At 37.6% G+C, this 27,243-nt stretch overlaps 4 protein-coding genes across 7 annotated transcripts in view; 1 reads left to right on the top strand and 3 right to left on the bottom strand.

Annotated features, from left to right (window-relative positions):
• The window catches only part of LOC126367011 (folliculin-interacting protein 2), a 29,337-nt gene extending 16,939 nt beyond the window's left edge, over positions 1-12,398 (bottom strand). Inside the window, exons 1-6 of one of the 3 annotated variants that reach the window (XM_050010362.1) lie at positions 12,158-12,398; positions 8,198-8,384; positions 3,358-3,470; positions 2,434-2,609; positions 984-1,094; positions 326-477 (exon numbers count right to left, since the gene is read on the bottom strand). In XM_050010362.1, coding sequence (XP_049866319.1) covers positions 326-477; positions 984-1,094; positions 2,434-2,609; positions 3,358-3,470; positions 8,198-8,384; positions 12,158-12,231 — 813 coding nt within the window. In that variant the 5' untranslated portion in view covers positions 12,232-12,398. Of the gene's footprint in view, positions 1-325; positions 478-983; positions 1,095-2,433; positions 2,610-3,357; positions 3,471-8,197; positions 8,385-11,610; positions 11,872-12,157 lie in introns of those variants that run through there. The other 2 variants (XM_050010364.1, XM_050010363.1) reach the window with 2 other exon arrangements.
• Positions 12,399-12,714: 316 nt separating this feature from the next.
• LOC126367060 (bifunctional peptidase and arginyl-hydroxylase JMJD5) lies at positions 12,715-26,219 on the top strand. The gene is made up of 2 exons (XM_050010453.1): positions 12,715-14,147; positions 26,014-26,219. The coding sequence occupies exon 1, from the start codon at positions 12,866-12,868 to the stop codon at positions 14,072-14,074; it is 1,209 nt and encodes a 402-aa protein (XP_049866410.1). The 5' UTR covers positions 12,715-12,865; the 3' UTR covers positions 14,075-14,147; positions 26,014-26,219.
• Positions 14,149-23,159, bottom strand: LOC126367059 (isovaleryl-CoA dehydrogenase, mitochondrial). The gene is made up of 9 exons (XM_050010452.1): positions 22,994-23,159; positions 21,033-21,159; positions 19,853-19,931; positions 18,990-19,095; positions 18,324-18,485; positions 16,953-17,108; positions 15,750-15,941; positions 14,650-14,818; positions 14,149-14,324 (listed from the first exon to the last, which is right to left on the bottom strand). The coding sequence occupies exons 1-9, from the start codon at positions 23,108-23,110 to the stop codon at positions 14,191-14,193; spliced, it is 1,242 nt and encodes a 413-aa protein (XP_049866409.1). The 5' UTR covers positions 23,111-23,159; the 3' UTR covers positions 14,149-14,190.
• Positions 24,956-27,243, bottom strand: part of LOC126367032 (bifunctional 3'-phosphoadenosine 5'-phosphosulfate synthase) — a 31,761-nt gene continuing 29,473 nt past the window's right edge. For both annotated transcript variants that reach the window (XM_050010411.1, XM_050010409.1), the window contains exons 13-14: positions 26,027-26,135; positions 24,956-25,375 (exon numbers count right to left, since the gene is read on the bottom strand). In XM_050010411.1, coding sequence (XP_049866368.1) covers positions 25,266-25,375; positions 26,027-26,135 — 219 coding nt within the window. In that variant the 3' untranslated portion in view covers positions 24,956-25,265. The remainder of the gene's footprint in view (positions 25,376-26,026; positions 26,136-27,243) is intronic.

Consider the following 27,243-nt stretch of genomic DNA (forward strand, 5'->3'; position numbering starts at 1 on the left):
TGATCTAGCTTCAGCCTGACATACTCGCTTCAACGCTGTCATCGGTCGCTGGCTCGCTTACGTATAACCCGAGCGAATCAAAACCACTGCCAGGTAGACATCATCGACGTGTCACTCAACTTGTCAATTTAATTTGGACGAGTTATACGTTGGCGAGCACCAGCAAGCGTTTATAGCGTAGAAGCGAACACATCTTGGCTTTCTAGACGTAACCTCTGGTGGCAATGTTCTGGAGAATTTTTCAGCATTGCATAGCATTCTATCCGCATTAAGTAGATCTACATCTGCTTCCTAGGAAACTGTTTTAAATAAAGTAGGAACTTACCTGTGAATCATTGGTAGCGTTGGTGGGTACGCTCAAAAGGTTGGAACTGCTGGAGGGTCGATGACCTAGCTCGAACCTGGTCGCGATATTCTGGAACGTTCTTCGCTGCCAACTGCCATTGCTTGAAGTGCTCAACTTGCGGCCAGGTGGCGCTAGTAAGAAACATAAAAGTGTACTAATGGATAATTGATCGGATTTTGCAAGTTTCATAACGCCAATCGCATTTTGAATGCGTTTTTGCATGAATTCAACTCGTGCATATATGCGTACGTGCGAACACTGGTATATGATGACCAACTCGCATGCAATGAATCTTCTTCTTCTATCGTGTGGGTTGTGAGGTAAGAGTACTAACCTCATCAACCCTGGTATCAGGGTTACTATTGACCCGCCAAAAGCCCCTGACATGGCTCATGTAACGACTACTTACTTACATCAGTAAGTAGTAACCGGGACCAACGGCTTAACGTGCCTTCCGAATCCTCTCATAGTACTTGGAAGGGTAACATTGCTCCGTACATTCCATATGTGTACACATGAGTCAAATTCGTATGCAAAACTCGTCCATAGTGCGTTCAGCCATCGGTAGTTATTTTACGAAATAAGGCAGATATGTACGATTAAGAAATTCTGTGCAATTTGACATGTCAGTACTTACAATGAAAGAAGATATCATCCTGGCTGGTGTTCTCATCCCAAATATCGAACATTGAGAAGTAATCGTACGTTGAACTGACACTGCTGTACGGTGATTGGTCCCCACAATATCCTGAAAGGCAACTTACTTTTGAATCATTTACATGGATAAATGTCGAAGAATAATATTATGAGTTCTGACCTCATTCGAGTTCAATAATTTAATGAAAAATAAAACAATATTTTCTTTGTCGATTCTATATGATGTTTATCTACAAAGTAAACATTCTGTGTAACGTTGTAGGCGTAAAAAAATGAGAACTCTTCTTTTTTACTTTCTTTGCAATATGAAAATCATGCTTTTATAAGGAAAGGAATAAATAAATTCGTACAATGCACCTAACAGTAATTGCAATTAGTCTCACGCAAAAACCGACTCACTGACTCATACTAACACCAGATGCGTTTTGGCCTCGGAAGCACAAAGTCATTAGAGCTGGCAACATTATGTTCTCACTACAATGTTCGAATTCTGACAAGGATATTAATGTGGAAGATGTGTTGTAATGCCAAAGCCCTAGTCTCGTGACTTTAATAATGCTTGTTCACGTTTGTTTATGTTATCATTATAATTGTATAAATTATTATCACAACAAAACCGTAACTAACGTGTTATTGTATCATGTGATCATTGTTTGAGAAGTTTTACGGTAGATATTTCCTTATGCATTAAATCTGAGCCTTAGCTTGCACCAATCTTGTCACATTACAATAAAGCTCAATGCACATAGAGGCGGTCTTCTTCGTCTTTTATCATGTGGTCAATGAGGTGGGATACGAAACTCAGCAACCCTGGTGACAGGGTTATTATTGACCGGCCAAAGGGCGCTATGGCTCATATACCGACTACGTAATAACATCAGAAAGGAATAACCGGGACCAATGGCTTAACGTGTCCTCCAAAGAACGTGATCATTTTACTTTCGGACAACCAGGTGATCTGCATTTTATATCCCAAACTGCGGATCACAACGTGAGTTTTGTGACATGTCCCACCGAGATTCGTACACGGGACCTCCGGATCGTAAGCTTAACGTCTGGACTGGACCACAGAGGCCGTTCCGAAGGTGGAAGCGAGACGCGGTGGTTTGTATGACACCGCACCGCGCTAGGTTTCTGTGTGAACGCCTCCATAGAAACGAATTTTACTTGTTTCCATCGTCTTTTGTAAATATTTCCTTTTATTGTGGTGCAATAAAGTATATTTGTATTGTATTGTATCGCCTGGAAGAGTTCGCTTGAAGCAATAGGGCTGCCAATTGCCGTGTACTAAGTAAAGACTCTCTTAATTCTGTAATCGATCTTTTTGGTCCTATAAAGTATAATTATTTCCATGTGTCCGCCTCTACGTCCATTGAGCTTTAGGACATCGGAGTCATGGACTGGGCGGTTAAGTAAATGGTACTACTAACCTGAATCTCCCCTATCAAGCGAGAAACTAAGCGCCACTCCTTCGCCCAACACCGGCACGCTCAGAGGCTTGGAACTGTTCCTGATGTCTCCACTGCTGCTCATGTCACTCGTCTTTCTCTCCACTCGACTTATACGCCGCGATGCCGGCACACAGAATACTTTTGTATACATCAACCTGCGTAGGAAGAGTTAGGTCAAGAGTTGGGTTATAATAGTCAAAAAAGATATATTTTTGTGAGTTGCGCATTTACTTGAGCGGAATCGACATGGTATTACTGTCTTTATTATCTACAACACAACACGTCTTATTGGTTTACTGTCTTCTTCTCACGAGACTTGTGAGATGGATGACCAAGCCCAGCGACCCTGGTGTCACAGCTATTTATTATTCAGCCACTAAAAATGGCTCCTGATAGGCTCGTGTAACGACTACGTACTTCGTATTTCGGAAAGCACTTAACGTACCTATAAGGCCTGTAAATCTAGATCCACCTCCTGGAAACATGCCCCTTAAGGAACCGGAGGGGATTGCGAGTATATTTCACCACGCTGTTCCACTGCGTGTTGGTCGTTATACCTGCCCATACTTTTTTTTAATTTACTGTTACTAATAATGCTGGAGCAAAAGGGAAACCACTACCCTATTTTTCCCTAAAAAGTAAGAAGACAAGAGCATCATCTCCCTAGCATTATTCCGTTTTTCACATGGTCCGCTTACCTAACCTGAAGATTTAACAGGTCCGGCTTTTTACGGAAGCGACTGCCTGTCTGACCTTCCAACCCGCGAAGGGAAAATTAGCCTTACACAGGTTTGGTCACATACTTCTGAAAACGCATTTCTCGGGAATATGGGTTTTTCTCTTCTTTCTGTTCTTAAATTTGTGATTATGACTAATAATGCTATTGTTTGATTATATTCTCACCTCTTAGGGTCATCCATGACGTGTATCTTGAGCGAGAGACCTCTGTAGTTCATGGCCACTGCTCCGAATATCATCTCGCCGAGAACACCCGCGTCCGTCGCCGGACCTTTGTACTGTACAAAGATTAAACCCTATATAGTACACATTAAACAAAAAAATAAGTACAAAAGGTGGACTGCTATGAGAGATAATTATAAATAAACCGTATTTGATGTATCCGTGAGTAGCACAGTTGGGATATATTCGTGTACTTATGTTATGTTATTAACAATAATAGGTACCAAGTAGCTTGTCCACGAAAATTCATAATTTTTAGCAACACATTATACGTATTACCTATAACTATGATGTTAGCGTTAACGCCCGTGAGATTGATACAAGGCAGTTTACAAACACAATGCTCTTATGATGGCATCCAAAAATAAAATTCATAGCGCATTGTTTGTTCTGTTTGCGTTTAATGATGTTTTCACCTGCTCAACTTATACTACAGATGCTACATAATTATATCATCATCTCCCTAGTGTTTATCGGGACAACGGGTTGTCATGGGGTCCGCTTACGTAACCTGCACAAGCGACACGACATCGGCGCCGAACGCGACGCGAATTATATCTAAGGTTTCGACCATTAGACGCAGCACGTGGATAATCCTAGTACAGCTATTCGGTCGAAGCCCTCGTGCCGCGAAAACCGCGCCGCAAGCGCTAACGTTATTTACAGGTCCGGTTTTTACCGGAAGCTTTTTCTATCGGACCTTCCACCCCGAAGGTCACATGCCTTTCTAGGGCATATGGATTTCCTCACGATGTCTTTTTGCACCGTCGAGAACATACCTAATTTATACTTATACTAATAAAAGAAAATCAACGATGTTAAGTAGGTATCTACTATTCTAACTGACATGACATGATAATTTTGCGATAAGATAATATTCTATTATTATTCCAATATTTTTCCAGATGTCTAGAGTTAAATTCTCAAATGATATATACTTAATACGTCCATTTATTACGCTATCATGTGCCAGGCGTCACGTGATTAACATCAAGCGCGCAAGCACATAAATATATTGACAATTTGTCTGCACGATTAGATATTTAAGACATATGTTTAGATAAGTACAATTACGACGAATTATTCGGAAGTGTTGTAAAACACGCGCATGCTATTGTTATAGGTATTTTTTGTCAATTTCAACTTGTACGATTAGATATTTGAAGGTTTTGAAGACACATGCCACATAGGTAGGTAATTCTGATTATGACGAAATATTTGGATTATTAAATACTAGCTGTTATCCGCGCGTGAAACCCTGTTATTGAAACTTTCGAAGTTTCATACAAATTGCCACCGCTTTTAACTCCTAACGGGTAAATTTCGTTTTTTTCGTCTTTGTGAGCACCTACACCCTAAAAAGAACACCCATGCAAATTAAAAAATATTGGGAAGTATTGTGAATATAACGCAAAGTAATATCGCCATCTTTTTTTTGTAGTGACTTTTCGTAGATTCGCCGAAAATGGCATTAACTACTTGACCGGAAATATAACCAATGCGTTGTAAAGAAGTCTATAGCCTTCTGTGTGTCAGTTTCTATAATGATAATATTAATTAGTACTTGGCGTTCCTCGTGTCCACCTTATTAAAAGTCTAGCAAGTAACAAACAAATAATAATTGCAGAAGCTCTGAACAAATATAGACCGATCAATTACTATGTGGACAGTGAGACCATGATGGCCGTTAATTAAAATGAGGCTAAAATTACAGTTCCACAAGACATTCATTAGGAGCACTTACTGGTGTGATCGTAACGGACCAAGCTAACATCTTAAGTGGTCTAAATATAGAACAACAAGTGCGAATAAACTGGGCATTGGAACTCATGATCTGAAACAGTACACCAAATGGCTATTTGACAGTTTTCGCATAAGCATTTTAAAAATTACAATTGCTTACTTTATACCTCTTAAAACATTTTATTTTCTCGAAAAAGCTTTATATAATGGAAAAAAACACACTTTTCTTAATTTTAAATGTCGCGCGAAAAAGGGTGCTGACGTGACATTTAGCTTGTTGTTTGTTTTGGTTTTCCCCGAAGGGTAAGGCAAAGGGAACTATGCCCATACAGCCATGTCTGACGTATTTTTTTTCTTGATGATTAATGAAATGATGAAAGGTGATGATGATGAAACCTAAGCCCCCACCCTCGGAGTAGACTCCTACTCCGAACCCCAAACGAATTAACTCAAAAGCCCGCATAAACTTTTGAGTTATGAAGCGGCTTCCCGGCACGAAGCGAAAATAGGCAGATACACTTTGTTTATTGAATACTCCAATATAATAACACTCGCGAATGTCTTCCGACTAACTTAATGCGATCATTAACCACAAAACACCACTTCGTATTAATTATTTAGATTACTCAATGAAGAAAGCAACTGTCCCGTTCCCGTTTCCCGCCGAAAAGCCCCAGTGATGTCACATTTCAACAAACAACGAAACTGTCAAACAGTATAACTTGAAACCTGACAAATAGTTTTTGTTTATTTTCTAAAATATGACGTCACACGAAACTCAATCATGGCAACCCGTGTTTCGGGTTTTGTAATACCCAGATGAAAAATCGCATTCTTATTTTGTAAGAATAAAATATTTAAAAATGGTTTTAATAGAAAAAACCTATTGGATAATTATCATTAAATGATAAACTACCATATCCAATTCATATTTTATTGTTACATATTTATTTATTTAAGTAGCCAATTGTAATGGTGTATTTAAACTTTATCATAGGGCTGTCGTTTTTATCACGTCCGTAATTTCTTTCGGATATAGGTAATAATCATAAGAAACCAGCAAACGACTTGCAGACCCACTCGTTATCAAATCCGTACTTAAACATAGGCTGCATAAGATGGTTACGACCGTATAATAACGCAATGGTGAAGGTTGGCTATCATCATCCAATAAAATTCTATCAAAGTGGATGAAACACGGAAGGGACTGCCCTTCGTCGTTTTACCATTTATTTCACGACATTCCTGGAGCAATAAGAAGCTATTTCTTTCCTCTCCAATTCTCCCAACACAACAGTTTTTTTTATTATGACAACTTGTTATCTTAAATGTGGGAGTTCTGACACTTTATTTACCTACCTGCATTTGGAATGAAAAGTAAACAGAAATGCTTATAAAATAAATTATGAGTGTGATGCGATCTTTATAAATAACTTGTACACAATTGTGACAAAAAAAGCGGTCATTGTGTCAAGGGTTCCGTTATTTTTCAGTTTTAATCTTTGAACGTATATCGGTATGAACGACAAATGTATTTTCATTTATAGCTTTTTCACTTCGCACCTCTACTAAAAATATCGCTAGGGAACTCTAAAAATCTTCGCACTTTACGAAAGGTGTCTCGTTTTTGTTATATTTGGTGTTATGTTCATATAAGGCTCAGTTTAAATTGCTAGATAATCGAATTGATAAGGTAATGTCTTAATTTAGACCAAGACGACTTGTGACGTATTGAACAAGCCCGTCGAGTCTCGTCGTCTGGCAAACATTGTAAAGATACTCTTATTTTGTCACATGGTTTGAAGCCCGAAAGATAAATGGGCTATTAGCTTTTTCAAGGAAATGGATATTTATATTATAATGCAGGTATTATGGTACAAACATGATAAGATAAAAGTACAATTTGATAGCGGTGACTGCGAATAAGTCAAGTTCAACATCACTATTGATTCCTGGGGGTCTAAAAGGCATCATTGAAACAATTAATTTAAAAAACAATATTGCCATTTGACATTTGCGCATATAAAAGTAAGTGCGCAATGTAAACAAATGTCAAATTGCAATATTGCCTTTTTAGATGAATTGGGTAGTTTTCTAGGTCAAAGATAAATTATGAAATTCTGATTACAAAATAAAGACAGATCTAAAGGTGACAAAAAACTTTTATATTTAACCTAATTATGAGTTTTAATAAAGAAAAATTACGTTTTTCTATGACGTCACTGGTTGCTTTTTCATAGTAATTTCGTGTTTTGACGTTTAGTAAAAAATAACTGATTTGACTAGTTGGAAGTAGTCGTTACATGAGCCATGTCAGGGGCCTTTGGCGGCTCAATAGTAACCCTGACACCAGGGTTGGTGAGGTTGGTACTCCACCTCACAACCCACACGACAGAAGAAGTTGGAAACTACCTTTTTGCTTCGATGTGGCTTTTTTAACCCCCCTGTATCTGGTTGACTATATCGGAAAATCCGCGCCGAACGTTGATGGATGATTTTCAGTAGGAAGTCAATATCATTAGTATAATATCAAAATATCAACATCATCTCCCTAGCATTATCCCGTTTTTCACAGGGTCCGCTTACCTAACCTGATGCAAAAAATATATCCTAAAATCGTCTTTTTGAAAATATCCAGTTGGATATTTTTTGACGTGACTTATTGTAAATTTGTTCTTGTGTTTCAAGTTCCAATTCGGCCACTGACTTCAACTTTGAGTTTGAATCCTGTTTGAATCATAGATAATTGATATCACAAGGGTTTTGCAGAATTTGTGCTTGCCCCTATCAAATGGGACTTATATATAGCCGGCTAGGAGTGGTGGTATATATTCTATATTTGCAATCCTACTGCAAACACAAACCGCCAGAAGCGATGAAATCGTATCGACACATCAAGAGCATTCATAGCTAGTAAGAGCCCTTTCGCTTAATGCAATTCTTTGTACAAGAAGCTTTACACCCACAAAGATATCTTAAACCCACTTCTGCCTACCCCTATCGACACGGGCGTGACACTATATTATGTTACCAGACTCACCACATAAGCGTATCCATTTGAGATCTCCACAATGCATGGTGCATCATCAGTCTGTCGGTTGGGCTTGTCATGTTTGCCAGCTGGGACCCTCTCGATGGTGGACGAATCAAAGAGGATCTTCCGCCCTCGCCAGTCGCACTCTTTGAATAGAAGCAGCCTCACTTGCTCCTTGGTTATCTGACAGGACCTGGCGGAGAATTAATGGCATTTAAAGGCAAACTAAAGTATACAAATAATAACATCAAACAGGTAAGTTTCTTGTATAATATCTGGTCAAACCATGAGATTTAGAACGCGAGTTTATGTTGTTGTAAGTAACGACATTAAACACCTCAGCCATACGGATGCTCGCATATTTGCACAAGGGGGGAAATACCCCAAGCCCCGAGTTGCCTCGTCCTCGTAGTAAAACAATCGTTTTCAATCTTTAAAAAAACCTGCCATGACTTTTCGATTAGACTCTTGGTTACCTACAGATTAATCCAAATACATCCGAATGGCATCACTCGCTCTCTAATGGAAAAATAAATGAAAAACAAACACTGATTGACTGACATCAGCGCACAGCTAAACCGCTGGGACTAAAAAGTTTAATTTTTGCACAAGCCTCCTTTTATAAATAGATTTGGAAGGTATTTTTTGGAATTCAACCCTAGGTGCAAAATTACAAGTGGACGAAATGCCACTTACTCGGACTACCTATATCTGCAGAGCGGGTCGTATACGTCGCCGCTTTCGCATTGGCTTATATTTATAGTCATGAAAAGTGCCTCCTAAACCCGAAAATGTGTATAAGGCCTGATGACATATAAAGATGCAAACACAAGTGAGATCTTTACGTCAAATGAATCGTTAGAACGTAATTAGTTCCGTACTCAAGACATTATGGAGGATATGGTTTTACAAATGATTTTATCCTTATACTTATACTTTTATTGACGTATATTGTGTTTAGTTTAATGAGTCAATAAGTATCAGAACTACGTGTCGTGGATAAAAGATCATCATCTCCTAGCGTTACCCCGTCTTCACAGGGTCCGCTTGCCTAACCTGAAGACTTGACAGGTCCAGATTTTTATAGAAGCCACTGCCTGTCCAACCTTCAAACCCTCGACAAGAAAACCGGCGCAATACGTATACATGTTAGCTTAGGTTAGGTTTAGATACCTCTGAAACGCATGTCTCGGGAACATGGCTTTCATCACGATGTTTTCATTCAACATACTAATCGATTATGATCCAAACATGAATTCCAAAAAAATCGAAAATAATCGGTTTAGGCCCGTGCTGGATTCGAACCTGTGAGAGTCACAGTGAAAGTCAGAGTTCTCCGAAATGGGCTACCACGGCTCGTGGACAAAAGATCACAAACGCAAATAAAATTGGTATGGATTTTGGCTGCTAAACTAAATACAGAATTTATCTATCTGGTATAAATAGATAGAATCTAATTTATTTGGCGGATGGACCAGTCAGCAATGACTACTCAATCATTGTCATCAGACTTATGGTTTTGGATTCGTATTAGTCGAGCTTCATATACAACAAATAGACGTGAAAACACGCGAGGATTAACTTGTGCAGAGGCAGATACTAAAATAAGATTCTTTTTTCGATTTAATACACACATAAATTTACACTGGTAATCCCTAATGGCATGGACAGAGCTTTTAGTTTAATTAACTAAATATAAATAAATCTTCTTCTTTCGTGTGGGTTGTGAGGTGGATTACCAACCTCATCAACCCTGGTGGCAGGGTTACTATTAAGTCGCCAAAGGCCCCTAACATGACTCTTGTAACGACTACGTACGTACATTAGTAAGTAGTAACCGGGACCAACGGCTTAACGTTCCTTCCGAAGCACAGATCGTCTTACCTTCGGACAATGTCCAAACCAAACTAGGGATCACAAAGTGATTTTTATGATATGTCCACATTGGGATTCTAAACCACCGCGATTGAATATAAATATATTACGTGCGCAATATTATCCACAGAAAACGCGTCATATAGGAATCATGGAGCTAATGAGACTTACATAATACAGTGTAGTGTAGTGGATATAAAACAAGGTGGTTATTAGAGACAATAGTTGATTGTAATTATAATTGATATCTGCCTAGACTGAACAATGTTTCCTAGGCATTCAAGGAAGTAATACAATCATGTATATTTCCCAAATATGCTATGAAGTTGTATATACTTAGTGACTATTAATAAAATAGCACTTTTTATTCATCAATATATTGTATGCAAAAGTAATATTTGATTAGTATTTTCTTAAGATCGCCTTTAAGAACACATTTTTTGTCATGCAATGTTGCAGACTTTCCCCAGGTGGCTTTCAATACTTGGTCAGCCATACACTTTTGGTATACTTTTAACAAGCACCGTTATACATGGGATAAATTGCCAACCTAGTCCAAATAAAGAGAAATTAAATGGCCCACATATATACATCCCACAACTGGGATAGGCCCAAAAAATATTAAATGGTATAAAATAGACATATTCGTTTTAGATGCCATTTTTTTAATACTGCATGTATTTTTAAGCATGTAATATTGATTCAAGGGAAATAACACCAGGGTTGGTTATCCTCACAGCCCAAAAAATAGAAGAGAAAGGGAAATAACAAATAAGAAATGCACTTTGATGTAGCCAGATAAAAAAATAAAATTATACTATAGCAACCACTAGTATAAATAGCTACCACCTAATTGACAATTAACACTACATGATTAATTAGTGTTTTTCCACTGTCACATTAAATTGTATTATCTTGACAACATATACAAAAACAATAATAATTTGGAAAGCAGCCAAATATGTCTATGCGAATAAAAAATACTTGTATAGTAGGTAACTTACTCAACCGAATCATAGTTGAAAAATATATATGACTTACGTATTAGTGCTTTATTTACTACTTATTACTTAGTATACCATGTAGTGTCAATAGTCTTTTTATGTCTATCAGATATCATCACATTCACTTGTCATGGTTTTGAGTTTAGAATACCACCTTATTATTGTTTTTGAGTTTTCTACCTGAGCCATATGAAACTTTCTCCTCTACTATGAAATCACATGCAGTTGTCACTTTGTACATGGTTTCGGTTTCAGTTTTCACTTTTAGTCATGGATCATTTATGTTATTCACAAGGTATTTATTCTAGGTAATTCTATACAGTGTAAGAAGTTGCAACATATCAACAATATCAAATGCAACAGTTATCTTTCTAGTAGGACATAACCTGTTATCTTTGTAAACATTCCTAACAATGTTTTATCATCAAAACAGGTTACACTACATGTCCTAATTGATCTTGAAACTATGAATCTTTTGTGAATTACTTGTTTGCAAGTTGCTGCTTGCTCACACCGCTTCAAACTACATCCTACACCAACCTTAATAAGCCGGGCAATGAATAACTGGCAAAGGCCCGAGCAGACTTAACCAGACAGTCCATCAAGCACTAATCAGAAGTTCAATTACCTAAATTTCATTTTATTTCATAGTCGCTTTGATAGTCACAGCTGTTTGTCAATGAAACTGACAGTTTGCTCAACATGCACTCACTCCTAGAGAAATGCTTCACTAAATGCACTACGACCGAGGGACAACGACGGCCGCGTAGAGTGGAATGTGCTGGTGTACTAGTCTAGCTCGCATGTAAATAACAAGTAAACATTGATTGAGCGCGCCCCTCTTTCTGATGACGTGATCGCGCGTTACCTACGCCCGCGACCCGCGCCCGCGCCGCGCAGTCGTCACATGCTCGCCGTGCTGCCAGCGTCGTGTGCGTCAACGTCGCTAACGCTCCCGCGCAGTCCACCGACCAGCCGGACTCACCACAATACGACGAGCGACAACTTTGTGCGTCAACACCTCCACCACATGCCATACCTCTCCAAAATAGAAAAACATGAATGAAAAGCGTTCCCTAAGACATACCTGTCCCTTTTTCGTGCTTCCCAATTGCCATATTCGAGATTTCTCTTTGTAAACAATTTATCGAACAGTGCCATTGCGTCACATGACACATTTCACATATTTGTGGCCCGGTCCACCTGGCTTCATTGTGTATCTGACTGAAACAATCTATAGAAGATATATAAAATATTTTTGTCTTTTTTATTTGAAACAACTTTTCTTTCGCGTAAATAAATCTGACATATCACGTGCGAAAGTCATATGATTTCACATAGACTAAAGAATTATTATGAAAGGTCAAGGTTCTAAACGTCACCTATCTCCGTCTCTATAAAACAAAAATGATAAGTAGGTATTTCATTAATTTTTAGAACCTATCTTTAAGTAATTTACTTAAATACTTACGAATGACCAAAATATTTATTTATACATTCAAAAAAAATTATCATTTCAAAACTTTTTAATTTTATTGATTTTTCAGAGTACCATAGAGTCCATAGACGTTTACAGTTCCTTCATACGCAGGAAATCTTTAATTTTCTTCAGAACTGTTGACAAGTAGTAAGCGCAGAGTTGAGCGTAGTAAAAAGAAACGCATATGTCAAAAGTAAAAAAATCCAAAACAAAGTATCTGCTGAGTATTTCCAAGGATTTTGTCTTAATTCATTGAGTTCACTTGAATGTTGTTACGTGGATTTTGTAATAAAACCTAGTGACTATATAATAAACATGGCAACAACTACTGAAAGTTTTAATAAACTAATGGAATTTAGGGAAGATGTGTGTTCATCCTTAGAAGAAATTGAAGAGCTTGATATAGCTTGTAAGTCTTTACTACACCGATACTTGGAAGATATCGATTCTGTGGAGTCATCTTGCATTATCAAAATCCAGTCAATTATAGATTATATGTATGAAAAAGTAAATATTGGTAATTGGAAGGAAGTAAGGTTATTCTTAAGGAAAACTATTACTATAGCATCATATTTAAAACTGCTAGCCCACTTCAAGTGTTCCACGGAAGTAACAGAAAGTGTTGTAAAGGAGTCTTTTAAAATTATAGACTTTGGAATAATGTTTGGATGTCCCCTTGATGAAGAACCAAGGCTGTTGCAAAACTGTGCTGCACTGCTTAGCCCACTGCATGCCAAACCGATAGGCAACCTTGATGAAAAGATAATGAATAATAATTTTGATATATCAGTCATTGAAAATGACAAGAAAAACACGGTACCTATAGAAGTATTGGACTGCCCAAGCATGGAGCACTTTTACAAAAACTACATCCTAAAGGAGGTACCAGTTATCTTGGACAACTGTATTAACCACTGGCCAGCATTGACTAAGTGGAAAGATCAGAATTATTTCATAAAACTTGCTGGCCTGAGGACTGTGTCTATTGAACTTGGAAGAGATTACACTGACTCTGACTGGACTCAAAAACTCATGACTATTGAGGAATTTGTCAAGAACCACATTTACCAATCAAATGGACCTACAGGGTACATGGCCCAGTACCAACTTTTTGAGCAGATCCCTGAGCTGAAAGATGACATAGTTGAGCCAGAATACTGTTGCTTCACTGAGACCAATGATCCTGTTGACATCATGGCCTGGTATGGCCCAAAAGGCACTGTTTCGCCTTTACACCATGACCCTAAGAGGAATCTACTAGCTCAAGTAGTTGGAGAGAAACAATTGTTCCTATTCTCACCTAAGGACTCTGAGTACCTCTATCCACATGAACATGAATTACTAAACAACACAGCAAGAGTTGATCCAAGAAACCCAGATATGGAAAAGCACCCAAAGTACCCAGAAGCGAAGGCATTTTATTGTGTACTCCGCCCTGGGCAGATGCTGTATATACCCCCGAAATGGTGGCATTTTGTTGAGTCACTGTCAATAAGCTTTTCTGTAAGTTTTTGGTGGGAATGAGAGGAAATTAAACTTGAATCAAAACTCAAGAGTGGACATCAAGATATGGAGATCCAGGAAAAGAAAACATCAGGTGAGTAACAAATAAAATTTCTATATTTTGTTTGGAATGTATATCACTTGTATTCATTATTCAATGTTCTGCCTATCAACATCCTTCGGACTTCGGAGGTTCCAGCACCAATTTCATAAAGCTTAGCATCTCTAAGTAGCCGGCCTGTTGGGTAGTCATTGATGTAGCCATTTCCACCTGTAATTAAAATGCAAAATTAATAATTGTTTCTGAAAACTTTGGACAATATTTTAAATCAGATCAAGCAAGTTATTTCATAGTTTTAGTGACTTTATGTGCTGCTCTCCTTACGTAATGATGTTTTATTTTTCATAAAACAAAGTGGTTATGAACAGGGAAAGGGTTTTTGTTTAGTTTTCTGTACATATTTACTTTGCAACTGAAGCAAGGATATCCTAGACACCAGGGTGACAAAGTTGGTAATCCACCTCATAACCCACACGATAGAAAAAGATAGGATATTATATACTTTCTTCTTCGTAATTTGGAGTTACCTATTTACCTAATATTTGTATAGCATCTAAAGCAATCTTTGTGGCTTTTTCGGCGCAATAAAGTATAACGCCAGCACAATCTTTGCTGTTGACATGACCCTCGTCCGCGGCCTTCGCGACGTTGTATAAGTAGCTACGACATGCGCTGAGTGTTGTGTACATATCGGCCATTTTACCCTGAAATTACACCAGAAAACATTGAATGTATAATATGTTACTATAACTCGCAAAAACCGTCAAAAGTGAAAAAGTAATATATCATATTAACAAACTAGAATTTATTTTGAAAGAAAATATTTTTTAAATATACATAGTTAGAATTTTTGAAGGCCCAAATTGTATAATCCGATAAAATTGTTATTATAAACATAATCTGTCGCTGAAGAAACACAGCAGCGTAAAGCGGTACACAAGGAACATTTGGTCATGATGGACCAGGATTAGGATGGTTCCTAATCCTTTAGCCAACTCCCTCTTATCCTCTTGGGACATAAAAAGACTGAAACATGCGAATGTACTTACAGACTAATGAATAATGCAGCGCTGGCTGTATAGTTCAAAAACAGTGAAAATAACAGAACAGATCTGATAATAGTCTAGGGACTGATGGCAGATAAATAGCCTATATTCAATTCAATTCAATTTTTTGAAGTATGGCTTCTGTCATCTTTGACAATTCTGCCAGTGTCGAGGTTGGAGAATACACGTGGATCCGGAGTGAGTCAAATCGGTGTTGTTGTAGTAACAAATAGCCTATATTCATCCCACTACTAAATACCTACGTAATGTAGAATAGGTGCCTACCTATACTGCTTCACTTCTTATTTTGTTTTTGTCAATTATGAAATGGCTGGAAGATGTGTTCTGTTTGCTAGTGGCTCATTAAGAATCATAACAGCATCACGCCTGTATCCCCGAAGGGGTAGGCAGAGATGTATAGTACATACACGCACTCCTCACCAGTTACGTTTAAACATTAAGAATCACAAGCTTGTATTATGAAATCGTACTTTACTTTTTACCCATTTTAAATCAAATCAAATCAAATATACTTTATTGCACAGAACTACATTTAAACAATCAGACATAACACTAATGTCACATCTACCTGTAATAACTGAAATTCGCCGATATTCTGTCCAAATTGTTTCCTAGTATGTGCATACTGGAAGGCGGTGTCGACCGCAGCCTGCATCAAACCGACAGGTCCAGCTGCAAGCACCAATCTCTCCAGGTCTAGTCCTGACATCAGCACGTACACGCCTTTGTTAACTTCACCTAGAACATTTGTTGCTGGGACCTGGAAACGTGTAGGTGGGTAGTTCTTCGAACACACAGGGAGTCAATGTGAGTAAGATAATCCGTGCTAGGTACTACTACTTACTGGTGTAAGTAAGTTGTCGTTACACGAGGCATGTCAGGCGCCTTTGGCGGCTCACTAATAACCTTGACACCAGCGGGCTTAGCACCGTAAGCGCGCGACTCTTTCTCGCCTCGACATACGTCACTCTCTCACAGTACTGCACAGAAAGAGACAGACGATCTCTGTCGCGGCGAGAAAGAGTCTCGTGCTTACGGTGCTAGGCTGCGGGCCTATGAATGGGTTGAAGTTGGTAATCCACCTCTCAACCCACACGATAGAAGAAGAATGTTATTACCTTGAACGCAAATATATTCTAGAATCTTTTGTCTCTTTGCTAATACCCAGTTAGACATTACGTATGCCGCCAACTGTATATTTGCATAAAGACAAAAGAATTTAGGATATTTTTTGCGTTAACGGTATTGCCTTCCGGTTTACGAAGGTCTACCCATGTATTATTTTATTCCAAGAATTTCCAAATTCTATTTGCGTTTACCTCAGTTCGTTTCGGTTTTACAGAAGTTTTGTTGAGGTATTCATTTATAACAATATAAGATGAGATTATTGTCACAAAACACAATAATAGGGTCGATTTTTCTTTATCAAACTAAACAAGTCGCGGTAGGCCCCGTAAAAGATGGTGTGATCTGAACGCTTATCGGAGATATTGGGGATTGAGTTGAAAAGAGCAGAAGAATCAAGGGAATGCCTTTGCCCAGCAACAAAACATGGAAACTTGTTTTGAAAAACCTGCAGGCTCTGATAATTATATCGGGGGATTCGGCCAATAGACGCGTTTCAATAACGAAGGCTTTCTACGTAGATAGACGTCGTACGCCTATTGGTCAAAGGCCTCGATATAATTTGTGCCGCGTGCGCGGTTGACGTGCCGCGCGCGAGGGCTGTATTGATAAACTTTCAAACTGAATCTAGACTTGAGTTAAATACCTTGCAGTCTTCAAATACCAGCTCTCCAGTGTTAGAACCCCTCATGCCTAATTTGTCCAGTTTCTGCGCTGTCGAGAAACCAGGATAATCTTTTTCAATCAGGAACGCTGTTATGCCGTGTTGTGGTTTGCTTGTAATATCTGTCTTTGCGTAAACCTGGAAAACAGTACACGGTATAGTAAAAGGTGTTCAACTAAAAAACTTTTTTGTGCGAAATCAGAGCTAGCAAGCCCCACAAATGTCTACATTTACGAGTGCCACCAAACAAATGACGACGTCCGGCGTAGATTTGACACGTCGGACACGCCTGTATCCCCAAAAGGGTAGGTGGAGGTGTATGTAGTAGATTTACCAATCTGGCGAATGTAATTTAATACAAAACTAGAAATCCTGATATTCCGTGGGCACCCAATCGACTCAAATAGACGCGCTACCTTTACGTAAGCTACAACATTGCAACCTGGTTACGTATCTACTGAGTTATTGCATAGACAGGCGACAAAGTTGGCTTGGAATTGAACATCAATTTACATACAAAGTGCATACATACATAAACTTACGCCTATTTCCTTCCAGGGTAAATATTGGCTATGGAATTCCATTTGCTTCGATCCTGACATACTTTCCTTACTTCTCTTGCTTCCTCCACAGTTATCAATCGTTTTATACACGCACACCGGTTCAGATTATATCGTGCTAAACCTTTTTTGTCTATCTGTCTAAGGACCTCTCCAGTTTGGTCAACATATTATGTCCTTCTAAGTCTCCTTCTGCCAGCCTTACCAACAACCTTCGCCTTATATTATAGCTAGCGATATGAAATGTAATAATTCTTCATCCGCTCTACGTGTCCAGATCCCTTTAACATTCCTTTCTCAATCTTCGTCATTATTATTTTACACCACGTCTCTCTTTTTATTTATTTTTATTTTATTTATTTTACATAACTCTATAACAATATATGTACAGGTATACCCAATGCGTCATCGTACGTAACATAAAAGCGATTAAATATTTTATAAAACATAGTATAGATAACATCTAGTACCCACTCATATAATTTAGAGACAGTTCTGTGAATTTCGCCACCGAACAAGTAAATAAGTCAACTTAGTAGTTTCGTTCCGCTATATCATTAATATAGCGCAAGGCACTAGTGACCGGAGCACAGTCCCCCATGGTCGTCCTCGAGGGCTGCACCAGGAACATTTACGGTATCCGCCTTAGTTCTCTCGCGTCTCAGGTACATTCAAGTGTAACGATGCCAGTATTTGAAGGTTATGAATCATTCCTCTAAATACCTTAAAGGCATATAAAACCAAAGCTTATTACACTGTACCTTATTCTATCACTATACAAAGTAATTCTCACCACTAACACATCGGCGTCAGGTGCGTTTGTGATCCAGAACTTGTTACCGTTCAGTACGTAGTAGTCGCCTTTCTTCTCAGCCCTCAGTTTCATAGATACCACGTCACTTCCTGAACCTGGCTCTGACATGGCCAATGCTCCCATATGTTCTCCTGAACATAGCTGAAACCACCAATTATGGTCAGTTTTAACTCTTAGCGTGGTATTAATAAACTAATCTCAGTTTCGAGCCTGCCCTTAAGATCAAGTCAATGTGACAGTTCTTATGATATAAAAACAGGAACTTGAGCACGATCTTGAGAACAGTCTCAGCTGAGATTAGTTTATTAATACCACCCTTATTCAACTACGTCAAAATTCAGATTTCCCGAAGATGTTATTTTTAAAATGTAAGGACCTTTCAAAACAACTTTGGCTCATGTGAAGCGTTTTGCTATCCCCTTCTAGGCATAGGTAATTATGTTACATAGACCTCCGTTGAGTACATTATACTCAAAAATAAAAGAAAAAAAATGTATTCCTAAATATAAAATATTCGGCGTCCAGTTTTATTTGCATTCTTCTTCTTCTTTGCGAGTCAATTTGCATTGAAGTGTTGAGTTCTCAAACAGAGATTTTAATCATACTTTAATTTTAGACAAGCACCATCTATAACTTTTCGTTTACCTTGGGCAAATATTTGCTCTTCTGTTCGTGTGTGCCATTCCTATTAATTTGGTTTACGCACAAGTTGGAATGAGCTCCGTAAGATAACGCTATAGAACCACTTGCCCTGAAAAAAGTTACAATAATACATCATATCGGAGACTTAATTAAATTACAATACAATACAGTTAATGAATTATAACTTATGATCTTCTTCTATCGTGTAGTTTATGAGGTGTATTACCAACTTCATCAACCCTGGTGTCAGAGATATTATTGAGTCGCCAAAGGCCCCTGACATGACTCATGTAACGACTACGTACTTACATCAGTAAGTAATAACCGGGACCAACGGCTTAACGTGCCTTCCGAAGCACGGATCGTCTTACCTTTGGACAATTAGGTGATCAGCATGTAATATCCTAAGCAAACTAGGGATCACAAAGTGATTTTTGTGATATGTCCCCCACCGGGATTCGAACCCGGGACCTCCGTTGAGCTCAACACTCAACCACTGGACCACGGAGGCCGTCACTATATAACTTATGATGATTATTTGTAATAAAATACTCTCATAGCAAAAAACCAACCTGCAGTAGAGCAAATATCCTCATTCCTTTTAGTTGATTGAGGCTCTATTATGTTATGTAGCATAAAATTGATACTACATGAACAGGGCACAGGACTCACCTCATAATTCAAAAAGGGTATGAAGCTTAACCCATCACGCAACTCCACCGCAGTAGAAACACCCGTATCAGAGTTCGTTTTGAAAAGTTCGTTTCAAGAACTGCCCCGACCGGGCATCGGACATGGGACGTCTATTTGGTGGTCAATTTTAATGAATGTTTCATGCGATTAAAAGTAATAACTAATTAATATACCTTGAAAGTTCTTCCATGATGACACAATGGTCGGAATACTTCCCTCCTGTGCCGCCATAGTCAGGGTTTGCTGTAATGCCTAAAAATAACCATAAACATACTTAGGTATTTACTCTTTTAAAGATTCTTAACGGTGTTAGTATAGTATGTGCGTTACTTAAGGAAGCTCCCCCAATAAAGGGAAATATTCATATTACTACTGTAGCAGAGTACAAACTCTGCACATACTGGCCTTTCGTTCTGACCGTCAATCATTTTAAATTACGAAATTCTCATTCCATTCCGCATTTCCTTTCATTTTACACTGACTCATTGCATCCCCGACCTTCATAAGAAGAACATAAATAATTTAACACGTTGAAATTTATTATTTTACTTTCTTTAATTTTACTCTTTTACTGTATTATCTACTAGCTACTCTGCAAATTTTTCATAATTGTAAATTTATCTGTTTAATATCTGGAGGTGGCGACCTGGTGTCCTAATGACAGGTTTTACCTAGTTTAGGCACCAGCCTCTTCTCAAAAATTGTATGCACAAACCAAATGTCTTTTGTTATGGATTCTTTTTTGTAGAGGAAATAAACTTTTTACTTACTTTATTATACTGTTTAGCCCTCGCCGTGCTCTCTAATTCTGGATTTGTTTGTAAAGTGTTATTAATAAACTGTATATATTCCTGCTGATGTTTATAAGTTATTTTGTCATCGTTTATCACCTCTACTTTGCCGGCACGTCGGGATATCATCCTCACCACCCATCGTGCCGCACTCCTTAGGCGTTCGGGCCAGGAGCCAATATCCATTTCGCCAATTTTAAATTCTAACTATTAGGTTAACATTATTAGGTTATTGTCAGTGAGGCCCTTTGGTTCACTGGCTTGCTTCCCGATTCCGGACTTGCACCAATGAGTTATTAATTTAGCTCGACCGTTATAGACGGCTTATTTTCCCTTAAAAAGTAGCTTGAAGAATGCTACACCGACAAGAGCGTGGCTCTTAAATTAGTGATGATCATTACAGACGGCGGCGGTACGGCTCACCGCCTATCATGATGGTCTAACAGAAAGTTCGGAGAGGTGTATGCACTTAGATCATCTTGCGATGGATGTACTTCTGGCTAATCCAATTAGGATATAACTGTGAGCTTATATTATAGTTATGTTGTTATTATTAACAAACCCAATAATCCAAGTTCACCCAGCTTCTTCCAGAAGGGTCTGAGTTCTTTGAAATTGTTCTCCTTGTCGATCTCCGCCGCTTTTGGCGCCAGTTCCTTTTGTGCGAAGTCGAACACTGTATTTCTTAACTGAAACATGAATTCAACTAAATAAAATACTTTGCTTAACAAACATTGTGCATTGTTACTAACAAATTATGGATGTATACGTATTATCCGAAATAAATTGTTTTGAATTGAATTAACCTTGTCATACAAACTTTCAGTCAGACAAAATTTACGATCGAAATATCCAAAGGGGCGGGGAGAGATATCTTGCAGCCACATTTCACTTCACTCTTACAGCAGCCACATTTCGTAATGAAAGCCTAAGATGAATATAATGTTCAGGAGGCTAAAAGTCTACATTGAAGCAATTAATTTTAAAAGCAATATTGCAATTTGACATAACTTACGCATATAAAAGTAAGTGCGTAATGTCAACATTATTTCACATAACAATATAGCTTTATTTGATGAATTGCTTCAGTCTGGCGTTTTTAATTTTCATCTCACAGGTTACTAGCCCAACGATCGCCCAAATATAGATAGTTCATGATGTTGGATAAATGTTTTGTTAGTTTGTGGTTGTTCCAACCCCGATTGCGATTGCAGGCGTGAGCTGTATCTGTAAGTCTTTCTGATTATACAGGGTGTTAAAGTATTGTGTAGGTAAATAAATATAAGTCAGAGTATAGTCAGAAATAAGTAAATATAGTCAGAATTCATTGCCCCTCTACGATTTACTTATAACTGTTATCATTTGATTAAACAACATGTTTTACTATTGTCGTCATTCATACACTAATGTAATACGTAATTAATATAATTAATAATACTAATTATTGTATGAATTTACCAAAACACTACAAAACTACTAGTAGACTTGATAATCTACTGCAAACAAACATAAATCTGTGTCAAAATTAAGTTTGATATTCCAAATAAGTACCGATATATCTTCTATAAAAATACAAAATAATAATAATATATGAATGGGTAGGTACATTATACAATGTACAGTCAAAAGCAAATAGTGACAGTCAACAAAAAGTATACATATAGTTAGCAACGTCCAGAATGTCCAATAATTGGGGACGCTCAAGGTGGCCGTATAGATAGTAACACTAAGTGACCAAAAACATCGGCACAACCTGCGTGTTGAAAAAGTTGACAATAACCTAATCGTCCACATATTTTTGAACATTTTAACTGCTTGGATACATTGGCGCAGTGAGTGTTGTCATATTTACGGCGACATAATTGAGCCGAACTATTTAACGAACTATACATTGTAAGCGTCTCGCGAATCTGGACGATAAGTTGTTGCCAACATTTTCACTATTTGCTTCTGACTGTACAAAGATTTATGATGCGGGTGTAGGGTAAGTGGTAGAGTTGGAAGAGTAAGTCCTAGGCGTACGTACCGCGATCAAATCCAGGATGTTTGATGCAAACGCCAGCTCTAGAATATTCTAAAACGCCGAGCATGTATGAAGACTTTAACGAGAGAGGAGGAAGCGAAATTGGCGTGTCAGGATCGTAATAAGTGGAATTACGTCGTTTCTCCCTACCCCAACGGGAAATAGGCGTGGCCTTATGTATGTCATCATCATCAGCCGTACGACGCCCACTGATAGGCCTCCCCCATGGATTTCCACGACGATCGGTCCTGCGCTGCCCGCATCCAGCGGCTTCCCGCGACCTTCACCAGATCGTCGGTCCACCATGTAGCGGGCCTACCCACTGAGCGTCGTCCGATACGTGGTCGCCATTCTAGAACCTTTCCGCCCCAGCGGCCATCGGTTCTCCTCGCTATGTGTCCTGCCCACTGCCACTTCAGCATTACAATTCTCCGAGCTATGTCCTTATGTATGTAGCCTATATGTATGTGGCCTTATGTATGTAGGTACATTATAATTACCTGTTGCTGTTCATCGGACAATCCAAACACATGTTCGTCTATGGGATAATGCGACATGCATCTTCCACCGGTTTTGTTCGCGATAATTCGCCTGACACAAGCGAGTCGAGTAGCCATTGCGCGACGTTCGCTTATCACGACTACATACGTACTGAACTCGAAACGAAAACAAGTTTAATACTGATTAAATTATCATACTTTAATGCATGATGATAAGCTGTATTCCCAGGAGGCAAGAGCGAAAGTCGTAAGTGGTCAACAAATAATGTTATCTTTTGTCAATTGTGTTTTATACTTTGATTGTGTCAAGTTGAGAATATTTTCAGTGTAATTAGTTAGCTTGTTTAAGCAAGAAGACATGACGTCATAAACATATACATGATGTAATAAATAGGCTCTGTTCTACTATGTATGTCAACCATAGAGCAACACGAACATCCGATGTCAACACACAAACTTTTGAGTAAACGGCGTTTAAAGATTTGTAACGTTACGAATTTTGCATAAAATATAGGAACACACAGGAATAAAATTGCATAAATGCGTCTAGTCACACCAGCTACTCATGTTTCAGTTCCGCATTATGATTTCAACCCCATAACTTATTATTGCAAAATACATTACAAGGATTATTTATTCTGCTAAAGATATTTTTTCTATGATTTTTTTTTCACACAAATGATAAAAAGAAATAGAAACCTTGAGGTCTCTACAATAGGACAATATTTATAAGTCATATCATGTTTATTTTGTGGGTTGACATACATATGCTTCTGCATATGTACCCAGAGTCCAAATCCTATACTACTGTGCCACTGCTGTGCACAGGCCTCCCTTCAATCAACCGGATATGTTTGGACTAGTAGCGAATCCATTTGCCAGTTATTAAGTTGTTCGAAGGCCTCCAACGTAACGATACGACACGAGTCAAATGATCAGGTCTTACTTAACGTGCCCTCCGACGCACGGTATTTATTAAAGATTTTCTTTCCTCTGACCCTGAACCTAAATACTTAAACAATCGATATGTGTACTTTTCGTGTGATAATTTATGAAAATCAACGTAAGTAATCTAGTGAATTATAATGATATTATCATTTCCAATATATCTAGCCATCAAAATATCTATAGATAATAGTAAGTAATTAAAATATTTATCTCAGTACTACAGCAGTAGGGGGTGTAAGATTAAATCGAATTAATGGTATATAAAAAAACAGGTCAAGAGCACTCTAAACGTGCGAGCACATGAAGACTTTGATCAGAGTGTTGTTACGGTCGTAGTAAGTGGAATTCTGTGGTCTCAGCCCAACCTCAACGGGTAATAGGCGTGATCTTATACATACAGACGGAGTTGTGGACGGCAAGCGTAGCGTCCACTTTTGTAAGGAAAGGGAACTAAACAAAAGAAGTTTATCCATATAATTAATTTACTTTATGTAATCATGATAGTACAGCTAACAGCTTTAAAAGCACCAATTTAATTAAATTACATACAACAGTTTATAGTATTTAAACCTCTTATAAATTAACAGTACGTCCCTTTTATACAATAATAGAAATAAAATAATTCTTTTGAAACAATATACACAAGTATAAAAATACTTTTTTTTTGAAATGGTAAAACATAATAATAATAAAATATTAAAATTTCTTGATTCTGTTTCAAATAAAAACACAGTTACACAAACATTAGTCAATTCTAGATTTCCGTATCGAAACAACATTTACAATTTGTCAAAATGCAGTCGCTGAAGGAATGCAGACTTAAAATAAAATCATTTAAAAATCACATATTGATAAAAAATCTCATTAATATAACATCCAAAGGGAATGTAAATACATAACTAATTACGTAATGTCACATATTACGTATATATTTACGTAAACAATCAAAATTATATCTATTGCACATCATATTTAAGTACAAAAGCAAAAAAGCATCACAGTAAAGTAAAAATAAAATAATAAAAAAATGGTCATACCAGATTTGTGACTATTAATATATTGCGAGTTTTACATGAAAAAACAAACTGTTTTGTTTATTTTTTTATATTACGAAATGTGTATTTCTGTTGACCAATACATTATGTAGTAAGCTTTTATACCCCATATGTATTCGTCATATTTTTTTATTCTTTTTATTTATTTACAAAGGAGCCAGAAATGTTTTAAATAACAAGATATAGATTAGATCCTTGTATAAGTTAGAAGCGAGGCCAAATTATCGCAATTACATTGTACGATCGCAGAACTTATTCGGTTTCTGACTTCAGTTGGTTTCCATTTTGGCTTTCAACGACTGGTAATACTCTGCTAAGACCTTCCACGCAGAAGGCGCCATGAATCCCTTTGGTGGCTCCTTTCCTGCCTTTGCGAGTCCTGTTGAAAAACAACAAATGAATTATATTTCATTGTAAATGTATATAAATAACATAAGACTATATTCCAATTTAGGTAGTCAGAGGTACATCCATCACGTGATGAACTAAGTACCCACACCTCACCGAGCTTTCTGTTAGACCAACATAATAGGTGGTGAGCCGTATCGCCGCCGGTCGAGCCAACTGTGTTAGTGAAAACTGCACTTAATGATTATTATTAAGTATTTAATAATAATAATAATCTTTATTGAACATAGACTTACAATTTTACATTAATAAAAATATAGACAACTATAATATGACCAATTACTCAAGATATGCGGCGGTCCCTGCACTAAGCTCAGCTTGTATCGCAGGGGCCAGAGTACGATTTCCTGTCAGGATTTACAAAAAAATATTATGTAAGTGACTGTAAGTCTTTAATAAGAAATAAAGAGTCTATAAACCTACTTAAGATTACTCGTTGGTGCAAGTCCGGTGCCGGAGTTCGAACCGGCGCTCCCCGTTTGAGAAGCAAGTCAGTGAACAACAGTTCAATATTCAATATTCAATATTCTTTATTTGCATACTACACACACACACAGTGACTACGTAAACAGTAGTAGTAATAATAACAGTAGTTCTTTTTATTTTCAGAAAAGGAAATTACCTCGCATCCTGGTCCCGGAAATGAAATCGAAGTCCTCTTTGCGTGTGGGGTCGAAGAATGCCATTTTGCCGATCGAAGTGTCGTACGCCGCCACACGGAAAGGAATTATCTGTAGACGTCAATATCATATTATCCTCCGATTTGTAGTGTCAACTATACTAGTCATTATTATAATTACATCATAATTCAATTAAGACATTTATTTTATTTCAACATTCTTAGAAGTATACGTAAAGTTACGTGGTTAGAAATAATATTACGAAAATGGAAAAAGAGACTTTGATAACTGGTTATCAAACAGCGAAGAAAATTCTTTTTTCATAACTAGTTATGGAACTTTGGTTACGAACGTGGACGAAAGGGCCTTACCCATGGTATAAGAAGGAGGATGGTACTTAAAGGTTGCCTGGAAGAGATGCCTGCCTATTGTACTCACTATTTCTCTTTTGTTTTGTATTTTGTATTTTCCTGTTTTGTGCAATAAAGTATTTGTTATGTTATGTTAAGAAGACCAGGGGGATTAAAATGGCCACATCAAAGCAATTCATCTAAGAAAGCAATATTGGTATTTGACATTTGATTGCATTGCGCACTTACTTTTATTTTTTTTTATCATTATTGTTTTTTAAATGAATTGCTTCAATGTGGCCTTTTTAACCACCCAGGTATGATCAATCCTACGACAAGCCGCCATTGCTAGCCCATTGATGACGTAAGTGTTACCATTAAATTGGTATCTCCAACATTCCAAGGACGTAAATTTTATTATTGAAAATTAAGTGAATTACTGACGTAATGTATTTAATTACTATTATTTGTCACATATATAAAAATCATTAAAACTGTACGTAAATCTTTTACTGAAAGTACAAAATTTCCTTGCAAAGTAAATGAATTGGACGTGGTTAATTCATTTTTTACGCAATGGCAACCTAACCTAACCTTCAAATGCTAGCTGTCAGTTTTGAGCATACCTGGTTTTCTTATACCATGGCCTTACCGCGTGGTTATTCGTAACGCGGTCGGCTTATACAAATCCACATGTTGGTAGTTCGTCGCCTAATCGCATACTACGGAATGTCAGAAGATGCATTACTATTTCTGCTCTTTTCGTCCCACTTTTTGAGCGCTCATATTCAATCTATAGCATAGTATCAATGGAGTTTAACCACAGACATCCTATAAACAAATAGACTTTAAAAAGTTTTCTAAAAAAG

This window comes from Pectinophora gossypiella, chromosome 5 (assembly GCF_024362695.1).
Source record: "Pectinophora gossypiella chromosome 5, ilPecGoss1.1, whole genome shotgun sequence".
Lineage (NCBI taxonomy): Eukaryota > Metazoa > Arthropoda > Insecta > Lepidoptera > Gelechiidae > Pectinophora > Pectinophora gossypiella.